We start from the raw sequence: 15,309 nt of genomic DNA, 5'->3' as shown, positions 1-15,309 counted from the left end.
TGGACCCACATATCAGGTTTACAAGAGAAGACGCTAAGGAGAATCGCTTGGCCTTTCTTGATTGTTCCACGATCAGAGGAGAGGACGGGAAACTCCAAATAGAAGTATATAGGAAACCTACACACACGGACCAGTATCTGCTCTTTGGTTCCAACCACCCACTACAGCACAAGCTGGGAGTGATCAGAACCTTACAACACAGAGCTCAAGGTGTGCCCACCAGCTCAGAGGGCAAGAAGAAAGAGGAAAAACATAACCGAAATGCCCTCTCAGCCTGTGGTTACCCCGCTTGGGCTCTCAACAGAGTGAAGAGAACCAAGAAGCAGGACAAAAGGGAAACTGAACAGAGAAGGAAGGGTGTTTCTATCCCTTATGTGTCTGGCCTGTCGGAAAAACTGCAGAGAATTTTTAGACAACATGAAGTCCCTGTTTATTTTAAACCAGGAAACACTTTAAGACAAAAACTGGTTCATCCTAAGGACAAGTTGCCGACTCAAAAACAGAGCAATGTAGTTTACTCGATCCAATGCAGTGAAGAAAGCTGTAAAGAACGGTACATAGGTGAGACGAAACAGCCTCTACACAAGAGGCTCTATCAGCACAAAAGAAATACAAGTTCAGGACCTCAGAGTGCCGTGCATCTCCATCTTGAAGCCTCTAATCACTCGTTTGAAGACGGTGAGGTGAAGGTTTTAAGCAGGGAGAAAAGATGGTTTGAAAGAGGAGTCAAGGAAGCTATTTTTGTTAAAAAAAAGAAAGACCTTCTTTAAACAGAAATGGAGGGCTAAGATTCAATCTCCCTGGTATCTATAATGGTATACTGAACCCCTGGAAAGGTAGAGGACCAGGACAAGGACATTTAGATGCTAATCCGGTACTCAGGGTGGTTGAGCCAGGGTCTCACAAAGACAAAGAGGATTCTAATAGCCCATTAAAATTCTGAATAGGCTAGCTCGGTAGATACAAGGGGGAGTTTCTGTTGAAACAAACAACTCTTGCTACTTCAGGAAGGCTCCGCCCAATGGGCGGGTCTTACCACAGAACAGTATTAATATCGGAGTTCTCGATCTAAATTCTTTTATTGACAATGACTCTTGGATGAGAGTCGAAACGTCTATTTTTTTCTAACTGAGTCCAGATGACTACAACTGAAGCTTTTTCTACTAACAGTAAGCATGTGCTGTAGTTTTGAGATTTTCTGACCCAAGAGAAAACTAATTGAGAGGTTATACAGCAGAAAAGTAGCCCTTACATAAGTGTTGGCGTCCCCTCTGCAATAAAGGACTACCCTTCAGAAAAGTTACATAAGTAGAATTTGTTTCCATCTTGTGAAACCTGTGCATTTGAATGAAGTGACTTACTCTGAGGCCACGTTGGAGGGAATCGGCTCCTCGAGCAGCTCCAGACTGTGGAGGATCCAGAAGCACAGCCACGGCCTGCTGGCATCCAGACACTGCACACACAGAGACACACAGAGACCCAAAATACAAGCAATAAACCTTTTGATTAAAAAAAAAATAATTAAATCATATTATTACTTTTCATATTTCATAATATCTATCATTTGAAAATCTTTCATCCCGACATCCTAAACACAATTTAAGTTTGTTGGCCGTATTAACAAAAACCCACATTGAATTTTTTCATTAATTTTCTACCGCTTGCTCCTGTTTGGGGTCGCGAGCAATTTAAATTAGTTTTTGCAGCAAGTATTCTTATATATTCAAGTACAGTACTTCACATAACACAGGGCTCCAGTATAAAGTATAATATTCACAACATTACATTAGATGGCATCTGGAAACTGGTCTATCCAAGCCGAGTGACGTAAAACCAGAAGTCAGCCGAGTGTCTGGAGCACTACTTAGAATCTGTTCGTTATAGATTATGTAACATACATCTGCATCATTTTACAAGTATTTTTTTATTTATTTTCAGTACATGACATTTGACAAAAGAGCTGACTTTCCCCTGAGCAGATTTGTAGATTTTTGCACAAGGACACAAAGGACCTATTTTCATTTGGAGCAAACAAAGCCAAAGAGACTCTTCTTAGCGTCCCGGCGACACAGGAATCATCAAATCATTGCACAACTCTGTTAGGTTTGATTCAAGTCCCATTTTTAAGGACAATTCATGAGATACAGAGAGGAAAATAAGTATTTGAACAGCCTGCGATGTTGTAAGTTCTCTCACTTAGAAATCATACAATGCGATTTCCAGGTTTTTTGTCTCTCAGAGGAAATGCACCTTGGATGAACCTTTCAAACCCCGCCATCATTTCTCGGTGGGAGAACTTGCAAAATCACATGGTGTTCAAATACTTCCACAGTATGGCGTTAAACATATCTCTCTAGTATTCATTTCATTTGTTTATATTGCTCAAAAATAATGAGAAACTGGCACTTTTACTGCTCCAAGTGGCCACCAGAAAAGTTCCATAGTGCTCCTTTAATACTAGTCTTAATTATCGTTCAATTGTATTTTATTGTACATTTTTTGCATCGTACTATGTTTCAATGTACTTGTCATATTTTTTGTCTGAAACCAGGTCAATCTTGGTCCGAGCTAGAGAGAAAACGGACATGTAAAAATAATACTAATACTAAACAGCAGTTAACTCCATTTTCCCTTTGCTCAGGAACATTTAAGAGCAGCCCGACCGTCCTAATCATTTGTATTTGGCAGTGAAGTCTAATGAAGCTTTATCTGGGTTTGCTGATCTAATTAATTCTATTCCCTGTTGAGCTTCTTTTGGAGCTTCAGTAAAACCTCAACAGCCAAGAACACGGTGCATTCGAGAGAAGCTGTTAGTTACTTTGTGCTCCTGCCATTTTGGAACAACCATTCTCACAAAAGGCTTGGAGATTACTGCAAGCATCAAGCTGTGTCCACTGAATTATTAATTTGGCAAGAGGATTTCAAACTGTGGACTGAGGACGAGACTGAGGACGAGACTTTGGTCGCAAGCGGTGATAAATCCAGAATTAACCATTTTTGAGACGGATTAAAATGTAGCCACCATTTTTGTTTTAGACCCGATTCAATCTTAGTGCAGTCCTGGTTTATTCCCACTACAAGTTTAGTTCTGAATATAGTCCTACACACAGTCCAGGTTTATGTAGTCAAGGTTTAGTCCTAATTCAGTCCAAGTAGTCTAAATCTAGTCTTGTTTCTGCTAATTTATCACTGGTTTAGTTCCAGTTTGGTGATGGTTTAGTCCCAGTTTATTCCGGGTTTAGTCTTAATATCATCGAAACCCAAAACTAAACCAGGACTAGACTAGGACTAAAGAAGGAGTAGAACAGGACCAAAATGGGCTCAAAATGTGTCCCTGGTTTAGTCTTTATATCGTCCTGGTTGATTACTCCACGTCAATCAGAAAACGTTTATTTCAAATTAAAGTGTGAGCTACAGCGCTGATGAAATTGTTACCCTATTATTTTATTACGTTGTTCAAACCTGTACACTTATAGCCACCCCAGAGGTCTCTGCACATTTCTACTACACCAGATTCTTTACCTCGTAAGCGTCCGACAGGTGCCGCAAGCCCTTCTTCAGATACTGGTAGTGCTGCTCTCGCAATAAGGTCAGTCTGAGGAGAGACAGAACGCACAGAAACACATCAACAGCGCCACAGCAACATAATACAATAAAATATTCACACTAAAGTGGATTGTTTTACAGGTAATGTTGTGACGTGTTACAAAGTGCATGGCGACTGGAGAGAAATGTAATGCTAACTGGAGTGTGTTATTTTTTAATGTGCACGGGTAGTTCCGGCAACAGTTCATCACATTCTGTATTGCTACTGTTGCCATAGCAACGGGTAAACAAATGAGCTTCTACGGTATTAGATGGGACTAGCTTCAACTAAAATCGAGAAAACTGAGCCCTTGGACAGCAAAACGCACAGAGACGGTTAGTTGTATTGACCGCGGTATAAGCAGATTACACAGCTCAGAGCCGCTACGCTAACACATGGACCTCCAACTATTACTGGGCCCCGGAGGCAAATGTTATATATCATAATCTACTTTATTTTTTTATTTACATCAAGAATCAGTAATAAGAGCATTAAAACAGCATTAGCACACATTTTAAGCTGTTGTTTCTGGCCCTGCCCCCTTTAACTGGTCCCTGGAAGAAAAATATGTCTGATTCGCTGGTCCTTATGAGAAAAAGGTTTGGAGACCGCCTCGTTGTTTATTCCATACATTACTATAGAGATGGGGCAGGCTAAATTAATATTATGAATCTGCAAATTTAGTGGTGTTGTTAGATAGTAAGTGGTACGATGGATCTGGTCTCTAATGTTTAAATAATCAGTTTCAACACAGATTTTCCTTATGAATGATGATATTACGCAATTAAACCGATACTGGCTTCTGTCCTCGCTTGAGACAACGACATCATTTGTTTTTGTATCATTTATTTTAGCGTTTTCTCAAAAGGGGGTTAGGGTTATAACTCTCACACACCATAACGTAACGGGATCGTGCTGTCAAAGCCCCTCCCGCTCAGAGGCTGTTCTTCTCAGCCCTACACCAGTAATTACACTTTACCAGCGCAGGTTAGTCACAGATCACTGCCCCGAGCCGCACAGCGACACGGAGACGAGACGAGGAGCGTTAATCCACCACGGCTCATCGGACCATCACTACGGACGGTTTAATCATGTGTGGAGGAGAGGAAACACAACATCTAAATGTTTCTGACAGAAGAAAATGAAAGTGTCACGATGCAGTGGGAGTCTGTGTTAGAACGTGTTTTTGGGGTTCAATTTTGTTCCAGTACAGATTACATAAATTGCAAGATATATTGCACATGAGCCAAAACAAACCATTTATTAAATATAGTATGTGTTATTTTGGTTCACAGGAAATGTTTAATAGAAATAATAGATAACAGTGTTTTAGTACTGGTAATCCAAAAACTACACTTTCCTGAAACAGGAATTATTATTATATATTTTTTGCAGTAGTACACCCACTGAACAACTTTATATGAACTGCATAAACTTTATATTTACATAATTTAACTGATAGAGTGTTTATTTTACCATTATTATTAGTATTATTTTGTCTTACGCTAGCTGTTTTTATCTTATTTTATCTTTATTTTTCCCCTCAATTTCTTATTAAGAAATGAGAGGTTCTGTCTATATGAGTTTTTGTTTATAAGAGTTCTTCTATTAAGAGTGTTTTTTAAACTTCTTATAAGTTATCTGTCCTTTTCCTCTGTATCTACCTGCGTTGCAACAATTAAATTTCCCCATGTGTGGACAATAAAGGAATATCTTATCTTATCTTATCTTACATGAACCATTCACCTCCGCTATTTTGTTAAGGCAAGGCAAGGCAAGTTTATTTGTAGACCACATTTCATTCACAAGGCAATTCAAAGTGCTTCACACAGCAGGAAAAATGCATTAAAATCACAAAGACATTAAAGAAACACAATAAAATTAACTAAATTAAAAATGATCAATCCAACTGATTGTCTAAACTAATAAAATCACAAACAAAAGAGAAGAGTGCAAAGAAAAAATCTTTTCAGTCATATGCGCAGCTAAACAAAACTGTTTTTAGCTTAGATTTGAACATTGTCAGAGTAGAAGCCTGTCTCAGAAAGACTGTTTCAGATTTTAGCTGCATAAAACTGAAATGCAGATTCCCCATGTTTTATCCCGACTCTGGGCACCTGCAGGAGGCCGGTCCCTGAGATCCTCAGAGTCTGAGATGGTTCATATGGCACTAACATGTCCAAGATGTACTTTGGTGCTAGGCCATGGAGAGACTTGTACACAAGCAGCGCTGCTTTAAAGTCTATTCTCTGAGCCACAGGAGCCAGTGCAGAGACCTGAGAACAGGACTAATGTGATGGTACTTCCTGGTTCTAGTCAGGACCCGAGCAGTAGCGTTCTGGATGTACTGCAGCTGTTTTACAGCTCGTTTGGAGAGGCCAGTGAGCAGGCCGTTACAGTAGTCTAATCTACTGGAGACAAACGCATGGATAAGTCTCTCTAAATCTGGTTTTGACACTATATTTTTGATTTTGGCAATGTTTTTTAGATGGTAAAAAGCTGCTGATGTTATTGATTTGACGTGGCTATTAAAGTTCAAGTCTGAGTCCATTATTACCCCCAGATTTCTAACTTGGTTTGTAGGTTTTAGAGCGAGACTCTGGAGGTAACACTTTCTCTTTGTTTCTGTGGGCCAAAAACGATTATTTCAGTCTTGTCTGAGTTCAGCTGGAGAAAGTTGTTTTGCGTCCGCACACTGATCTGTTGGATGCAGTGACTGAGTGAATCTACTGGTCCATAGTCACCTGCCGACAGTGAAACATAGATCTGAGTGTCGTCTGCATAATTGTGATAGGACACATTTTCACTGCGTATCAGCTGACCTAACAGCAGCATGTAGAGGTTGAACAGAAGGGGACCCAGGACTGACCCTTGGGGCACTCCACAGGTCAGGGTCATGTGGTCTGAGACACAGCTACCAATTTCAACAAAATACTTCCTGTCTTCCAGATAGGACCTTAACCAGTTTAGGGCAGTGCCAGTGATGCCCACCCAGTCCTCTAGTCTCTGTAAGAGGATCCCATGATCGACAGTGTCAAAAGCAGCACTCAGATCTAACAGAATTAAGACTGAAACTTTGCCCGTGTCAGTGTTCAGGCGGATGTCATTTGTCACCTTGACAAGAGCAGTCTCAGTGCTGTGATGAGGTCTAAAACCTGACTGAAAAACATCAAATGAGTTAATTGTTTATTAAGAGGAAATCTGTGAGCTGTTGGTAAACAACCTTTTCAAGGACTTTGCCCCAAAATGGCAGATTAGAGATGGGCCGGTAATTACTCAGGACTGCGGCATCAAGACAGCTCTTCTTTAGGAGAGGCTTTATGACCGCAGTTTTCAAAGACATTGGGAATGTTCAAGATTGAAGCGACATGTTAACTATGTGAGTGAATGGTGCTAACAAACTGTTCAGCACAGACTTTAGAAATCTGGTGGGTAACACATCGAGGCAGCATGCAGATGAACTCAGACTGGGGATGATCTCATGGACAGATTTGTCAGTTACTGGTGCAAAGTGAGTTAGCTCTAAGTGTCTTGGTGGTTTTAGGGTAATTTTTTGCATTGTGGGATTTATAGCATTTTTAATGCCCTGAACTTTGTCATTAAAGAATAATGCAAACTCATTACACTTGGATGTGGAAATGAGTTTCAACGGCAGCTGAGCTGGAGGGTTTGTTAATCTGTTTACTGTGGCAAACAGGACACGCGAGTTGTTACTGCAGCTTCCAATCATTTCAGAGAAATATCTTTCCTAGTTCTACATAAGATTAGGTTGTACATGTTCAGCTTCTCTTTGTAAATCTCTGTTTGAACCTGGAGCTTTGACTTGCGCCATTTCCGTTCAGCCCTGCGGCACTCCCTTTTCTGTGCCCTGACCGAATCATCATTTCTCCATGGCGCCTTCTGCTTATTTTTAACCATTTTAGCCTTCATAGGGGCGATGGTGTCCAGAACATTCAAAACACTAGATGTAACAGAGTTCAACAAATCATTTACATTAGAACATGAGACATTTTCAAAGTTTATCATTTCCATAAACAGTGCACCTGTGCCATCACTTATGCGTCTCCTCTGAACAACTGCAGGACCAACCGGTGGTTTGGGAAAAACAGACAGGTCAAAGACGACACAGAAATGATCAGACAGAGCAACATCGATCACATTAACATTTGAAATATTTACCCCCTTTGTAATTATGAGATCTAGAGTGTGTCCTTTGCTGTGGGTGGGGCCTCTCACATGCTGAGTAAGACTGAAGGTTTCAAAGACAGAATCAAGCTCTTTAGCGTTTCTGTCACAAATATTATCAACATGCACATTGAAATCACTTGTAATGACCAAACCATCAAAGTCTGTGCATACGACTGAAAGCATCTCAGTAAAATCATCAATAAAACTTTGGCAGTGCTGGGGAGGCTTGTATGAAACAATGAAGGGAATGGATGGAGACCGTTTTAGCTCCATTTTAAAGGATGCATACTCAAATGATGAAAACACCCCAAAAGACAACCTGCAGGTAATTATTTCATCTCTAAAGACATTGTAGAAAAAGCTTCAGTTGTAGTCATCTGGACTCGGTTAGAAAAAATTAGACGTTTCGACTCTCATCCAAGAGTCATTGTCAATAGGGAATTTAGGTCGAGAACTCAGATATTTATACTATTCTGTGGTAAGTCCAGCTCTTCACTCTGTTGAGTGCCCACGCGGGGTAACCACAGGCTGAGAGGGCATTTCGGACGTGTTTTTCCTCTTTCTTCTTGCGAAGAGAACCAAGAAGCAGGACAAAAGGGAAACTGAACCGAGAAGGAAGGGTGTTTCTATCCCTTATGTCTCTGGACTGTCGAGAATTTTTAGACAACATGAAGTCCCTGTTTATTTTAAACCAGGTAACACTTTAAGACAAAAACTGGTTCATCCTAAGGACAAGTTGCCGACTCAAAAACAGAGCAATGTAGTTTACTCGATCCAATGCAGTGAAGAAAGTTGTAAAGAACGTTACATAGGTGAGACTAAACAGCCTCTACACAAGAGACTATCAGCACAGAAGAAATACAAGTTCAGGACCACAGAGCGCCGTACATCTTCATCTTGAAGCCTCTAATCCAAGGGCGTCCAAACTTTTTTCACCAAGGGCCCCATTTTGAAACTTGAACGGGGCAGAGGGCCACAAACAACTTGACAATGTCGAATTTGTTGAATGACAAAGTGAATCATTCAAAATTTTGCATTTGACGTAAGTGCGATGAGCCTCAACACCTTTAATTAGACCTAGAACATTAATATTAGGTTGGTATAACATCAATATGCCTGAATCTTACCAATTTCACAGTAAAAAGTACTACTTTTTGTTGTTTGGGCCAACACAGCAGGAAGCTGGAGGGCCAACAAAAAATGGTCTGAGGGCCGCATTTGGCCCCCGGGCCCTAGTTTGGACATGCCTGCTCTAATCACTCGTTTGAAGACGGTGAGGTGAAGATTTTAAGCAGGGAGAAAGGATGGTTTGAAAGAGGAGTCAAGGAAGCTATTTTTGTCAAAAAAAAAAAAAAGAAAGACCTTCTTTAAACAGAAATGGAGGGTTAAGATTCAACCTGCCTGTAGTCTACAATGGGATCTTGAACCCCTGGAGAGGTAGAGGACCAGGACATTCAGATGCTAATCAGGTACTCTGGTTGGGTGAGCCAGGGTCTCACAAAGACAAAGGGGATACTAATAGCCCATTAAAGGACTGAATAGTCATCTCGGTAGATACAATAGGGTAAATTTCGGTTGAAACAAACAACAAACTCGTTCCACTTCAGGAAGGCTCCGCCCAATGGGCGGGTCTTACCACAGAATAGTATAAATATCTGAGTTCTCGACCTAAATTCCCTATTGACAATGACTCTTGGATGAGAGTCGAAACGTCTAATTTTTCTAACTGAGTCCAGATGACTACAACTGAAGCTTTTTACAATGGAACACGCCTGGACGAATGAGGATTACACCGACATCTCTAAAGACAGCACAGACTCCACCCCCTTTTTTGTTTTCTCGTGTTTCAGATTCAAACTCAAAGTTAGGTGGAGCAGATTCTATCAGAACTACATTTCCTGTGTTTTTGTCAAGCCATGTTTCAGTTAAAACATAAAATCAAGATTATAAGAAGAAATAAAATGATTAATTAAAAGTGATTTGTTACATAAGGATCTGACATTTAGCACAGCAAGTTTCAGACTAGTTTCAGTGGGACTGGGCTTTATCTTTTCACAGGGAATATGAATCACATTTCTCAGATTGGGCCTGACTCGCATTTTGTTTTTTCATCTGTGTGATCATGTGACTACAGAAATAGCACTAGGGGAGTTTTTTTTTACATAGGGCCCCGGGTTGGTTTGATTTTTAAAATGACAATAAGTCCCGGCAACGCTGAGACCCAGTGCATCCTAGCTATGGGAGATACCAGCTGAAAGCGGAGGTTGGATGGGTGGTGGGGCTTTTGTAGCCGAGGAGAGTTTGGGACCAGGTGAGAGGCGAGGGGGGATGGGTGGTGGGGCTTTTGTTGGTGTAGTCGGCTTGTGCAGGGAAGAGTTGATAAGTATTGACATAGCCCTTGCTATATTGGGCGTGAGTGGAGCCATCTTAATGCCTGATTTGATCAGACTTTCAAAATGGCTGGGAAGGCCCATGGGTGAGGGTGGAGATGAGAAGGAGAATGATGAATCTTTAGTGGGAGTAGATGTTGCAGGAGGAACCCAGGGCTGGTGTGAAGGCAGGGGCAATGACAGGGATGTTGTTGGGCCTGTCACAGATGGGTCCAAGGCCTTTGAAGATTGTTCCTTTGCTGGAGGCGGTAGAGGTGAATGTGGAGCAGCTGGAGCTGAATCCTTTGCTGGTGGTGGTGGAGCAGCTGCTGATGAATCCTTTGGTGGAGGCTGAGGTTGTGGTGCTTTTGATGTTGAAACATTGGCTCGGTCTCTGGCTGATGTAGCAGGAATTCTTCTCTCGTTCCTCTCTTCTCTAACTATCTGCTCAGGACCCTGTCCAGGCCCAGTCCAATGCCTCAGAGCGTGGAGCAGGTTCTCTGTCAGCACCCTCACTCCACCTCTGCATATGTGGGGGCCATTTCTCTTAAACAAGTCCTCTCGTTTCCAGAATAGATAGAAGTTCTCAATGTAGTGTAGTCCTCTCGGGGCACACTCTTTGGACAGCCATGTGTTCAGCTGAAGAAGCCGGCTAAACTTGTTTATCCTCCTGTCGATGTTTGGAAGAGGTCCACTTATGAATGTTTTGATTTCCATTTTATCAAGCACGTCGAATAACTTCAAGAAGTCTTTTTTCAAAACTTCAGTCTGTTCCCGCCGCATGTCCACTGCACCCTCGTGCACAATCAGTTGTTCTCCTCCATGCTTAGCCATAATATTTGGAAGGAGTGACGTTATCTCAGAAACAAAAGCAAACAAGTAGGACAAGAACCACATTGTGTAACGTAATAGCGCTAACATTTTCCTGTATGTAATTATTTTCATTCTGTGTTGCATGTTGTATAACGTCGCCACGTTCAAAGGGACATTTAAACACAGCGGAGAACACATAACAAACCTATATAAGTGGCATAATCCACCTTGAAAACACACAAAAGACGCACTCTCTGTAGTAGCACCGTTCTACTACCAAACACATCACGAGCACCAATTATCACTTGAATCCTGGCGGCGGCGGCGAGCAAACATCTCGCTGGCAGCCGGTTGTCATAGAAATGGGATGAGTCAGGTTATTAGCAGAGCGCTGGTGATGACAGTTGAGGGCAGCAGCGAAATAAGTGGGCCGATCAACAGGGCGTTTAAATAATGAGCGTGCAGAACATCACAGCACGGAGCCAGCAGGGGGAAGAAGTATTCTCCACCAGAAGGAAATGCTTCCACAAATAAGGCCAGATGCACATATTCTACATCTTTTTAAGGGCTGTAAAGTATTGCAACACAATTCTTTCTTTTTTGTACTAATTATATGTTATCAAAGTCATCCGAACGTTTAAAAGGAAAGTGTGTCTGTGACAGCTTGTAAAATATTCAGAAAGGGTTTGTCAGTTTATTTTAATACAACCTATTAGTGTTCCAGGTCTTATTAATGGTGTGGAGGCATCGAATCTATGTTGAATGCAACATTTCAAAATATTCACTTTGTCATTTGACAAATTCAACTTGTCAGGTTGTCTGTGGCCCTCTGCGCCGTATAATTTTCTGTGAGAAAAGTTTGGACCCCCCTGTACTAAGGAATGGGTTTGATACTTGATACCAATATTGATACAACAATGATAAAAAATGCCCCTTTATAAGACAATCGTCACTTTCAACACATAATAATAGTACTTTCTATTTGTTTCCATGTGGTCTTATAATAGTTCTGATAAAGCTCATGAAACATTCTAAAACTGTTGTAATATTTTAACATTTTTAATGTGATTTTTTCAGTATTGATACTACTGCCCAAATAAGTTTCTACCGGTCTTTCAATACTAGTTTTAATATCTGAATTTAGATACTTTTGAGATATCTAGTGCCATATGCTTTTATTACAAATCTAAAATGTATACAAAAGTCTTGATGACAATTACCAATTTTTACTATTAAGTGAAATAAAAAACACAAACAACACAAATTATTACGTTGGTGTTTTCCATATGGTACTAATTTGTAGATGCAAACCATTCTAAAACCATTAGATTAGATTAGAAATGGTCAAATTCTGTTGCATTTACTATGCAGGTTTTTTCAGTAGCAATACTTTCAAATGTGTATCCGTTTTTATACTATTTTTAGTATTAATTAGTACTTGAACGTGAGACCACAATATGAGGAATTTCATTTGGGATTTAAATCGACTAACATTGTGCAACACTGAGCAAGAAAAACGCCCATAAAGAAACATAAATACATAACCTTAAATTACATCTTTACATGTTAGAAAAGCAAACTAAACCTTATGGGCCTCTGATACAACCTTGGAGGAGTATGAATTCCCCTTAAATTGTGAACTTAAAGTAAAAGAGTGAGATGTAAAATACAGACAGGAAGAGCTGGTTTACATATCCAAAGTAGTGTCTCATCTCAAGTCTGGTTTAGGGCGGACTTAAGTAAAGATGTTTTCTATTGGTTAAATTTAAACTCCACTTTTCAACTTTCTCAACTTTGACGAATATTGGTTCTTTTTTGTTGCCAAAGGGTTTGATTTTCCAAGATGTTTTTGTAAATGAATAAATAACTGAAAACGTGGACTACGACTAAATGTGTGCCTGCTCCAGCAATCACCAGATCATTGAGTTGATCAAAATTGAACATTTTATTTGACAATGACACACACACAGCTCTTTTACTAAGAAAGATAATCTGAATCAATAGAACAGCGTCAATAGAAAAAGATTAGAAATGAGTTCTGTCACGATAATTACTACGTCGACTTATCGTTCACAAAAGTTGTAATTTTTGGTACATTTTCTTTGCACTAAAGGAAAACTTCTTATTTTTTGTATTTCATTAACATTTAAGTTGACCGGGACTAAATAATAAACATCTACAACTTATTCATGACAGACCAACTACACTTATGTATTGTTGCTTATGTTTGTTTTAATAAAATTGTTCATTTAATAAAGGCTTGAGTCTGCTTTTTGTGTTATTGCATCAATGGCATAAAATAATTCCAATAGTATCAGTTATAGAGATGTTTTCTATAAAATCCCATCGCACTTCAACATGTGTTACCGTGACAAAATATTATATATATAACAGCACTTACTCGGGCAAACTGTGAATTTGTCTGTAAACATTGATGACTTCCCCGACGCTCCGTTCCACTTTTTTCTGTAGACGAAAGAAAATCAGGACAAAACATGAATGTGACGCTTATTTTATTATAATTTTATCATTCCTGGTATTCACATTTGTGTCAGTCATAAAAACTCACATAATTTAATATTTTACTGTTGAGGTTACAAACAAACTTGCCTAAATATAATACAAGTGTCGTCTCAAAAGCTAGAAAGTAGCGTTGAACTGGCTCCAAATCCAGTGGGCAGACAAAACGTGTATTGTGTCTACAGCCAAAAGGAGCAGTACTGTTCCAGTGATATTTGGGAGGGGTGACTCATTAGTTTGACAGAAAATGTTGCTTTGTACTGACGTTTCACAAGGCTAGTCAATGTACCCCAGACTGCTTTTCTTACTCTTTCTGTTGTGTTTAATATGAAATAAAATAAACATAAAACACATTTGAATTAAAAACAAAAAAGGGCATTTAACAGGCCTGAAATGATAAAGGCTTCTGTAAGTACATTCTTTTGTTTAGCTTACATTGGTTTCAGAGTAATACAAAATTGAGACTGTAGTCGTAGCAATTAACAATTCAGACAAATATATTATGGGATGAGGTCCTCAAAATGAATTGCCGGGTTTCAGAGGACATCTCAACTTTCTACATGCCAATAATATCTAATACAGATCGGGTAGCTAAAGTTAATACTGATAAAATTGCAGTTTTTGTTGTAATAAGTTAATGAGTCTAGTCATGGAGGAAACAAAAAGCCATGAACGGCTGTGCCACTACTTGTAAATGACCTTTATCAATCTTCAGTGTTAGAGTACTTTTGAATGAACGATAAGTATAGTAGTTGATTAGATCTTAAAATCTAACATTAGACATTACATTGGTTTAACAGTAGGTTATCGTTAACTGAAAATCCTATGATGTGAAACGTGCCTGTAGGCAACAGTTACATGAATATAACCCACTGTCTTTATGCCTAAAGAGGAGGAAAACCACAAAGTACTCCCAATGAACTTTGGAGCACAGAATGCCCTTGAAGTGTCACGAACGTCTAACAATATATTAACAATGGCTTTGTGGGGAATAGTCTTAACCTTTTAATGTGTTTAGCTAAGTTAATTAAAGTTAATCCCATTAGGGGCTAGTAGCCTGAACTCAGATATGTCAACACTGTCAGGCTAAAACATATTGGATGACAAATATGAGCTCATGTGTGCATTTGTTGACTCGAACATCACTCTGGCTGTTGATACAGCGCCAGGTTCATCCGATCAAGCGCTGGCTCGTCCCATTCAAGAGTTCAGTTAGCATTAGCCACCTAGCCAGATGGAGCTAATCTCGGCTCACCTGCTCCACCGAAGTGACTGTCTCCACGCCGTCGTCCACAAACTTTTCCTCGGAGTGACAGTCCCTGAAGCACCGGAGAGGGAGGGTCCCGGCTTCCATGTTGACAGCGGTGTGGTTAGCAGCGTGTGTCCAGCAGGAGAGGCGATGTTGTCGGGTTTGTTTTGGTTCTCCGCTCCGCACACTTCTCCAGCTCGTCCGCTCACTTCCGGCTGAGGTTGCAGTGGGCGTGGCCTGCAGAACACCCAATAACCATCTCCATGGGAACAACGGAGTTTTACAAGAGCGTTTTAAATGTATTTTTATTAACTGAAAACAAATAAAACAACACAATCACTCCATTAATGATTACATTTTTTAGTTGTAATGGAACGGAGTTAGTTTTTTGTTTTGTTTTTAATATGTTGACCAAGGAAAAATGACAACATAGATTTTTTTTAAATTTTGCATTAACTACTTATGCATGCAGTTTATCACTATCAAGGAAAATACAGTTGGCAATACATGTTAGTTAAGGCAGTGTTTCCCAACCTTTTTTCCTTGAAGCTAAAACTATTGCTATACCAGTCTCTCTTTCATTA

General features: G+C 40.0%; 1 protein-coding gene across 1 annotated transcript in view; it reads right to left on the bottom strand.

The window, feature by feature from the left end:
• fntb (farnesyltransferase, CAAX box, subunit beta) overlaps window positions 1-14,962 on the bottom strand; it is a 32,828-nt gene extending 17,866 nt beyond the window's left edge. The window contains exons 1-4 of the mRNA XM_072445566.1: window positions 14,732-14,962; window positions 13,358-13,422; window positions 3,523-3,595; window positions 1,362-1,453 (exon numbers count right to left, since the gene is read on the bottom strand). Of these exons, the coding sequence (XP_072301667.1) occupies window positions 1,362-1,453; window positions 3,523-3,595; window positions 13,358-13,422; window positions 14,732-14,830 (329 nt within the window). The 5' untranslated portion in view covers window positions 14,831-14,962. The remainder of the gene's footprint in view (window positions 1-1,361; window positions 1,454-3,522; window positions 3,596-13,357; window positions 13,423-14,731) is intronic.
• Between the last annotated feature and the right edge of the window lie 347 nt (window positions 14,963-15,309).

Source organism: Eucyclogobius newberryi, unplaced genomic scaffold (genome assembly GCF_026437365.1).
Source record: "Eucyclogobius newberryi isolate DKJ021-1_F unplaced genomic scaffold, fEucNew1.0.hap1 SCAF_1, whole genome shotgun sequence".
In the NCBI taxonomy this organism is placed as follows: domain Eukaryota; kingdom Metazoa; phylum Chordata; class Actinopteri; order Gobiiformes; family Gobiidae; genus Eucyclogobius; species Eucyclogobius newberryi.
Note: the sequence above shows the minus strand (reverse complement) of the source record. Positions and strands in the feature narration are given on the sequence as shown.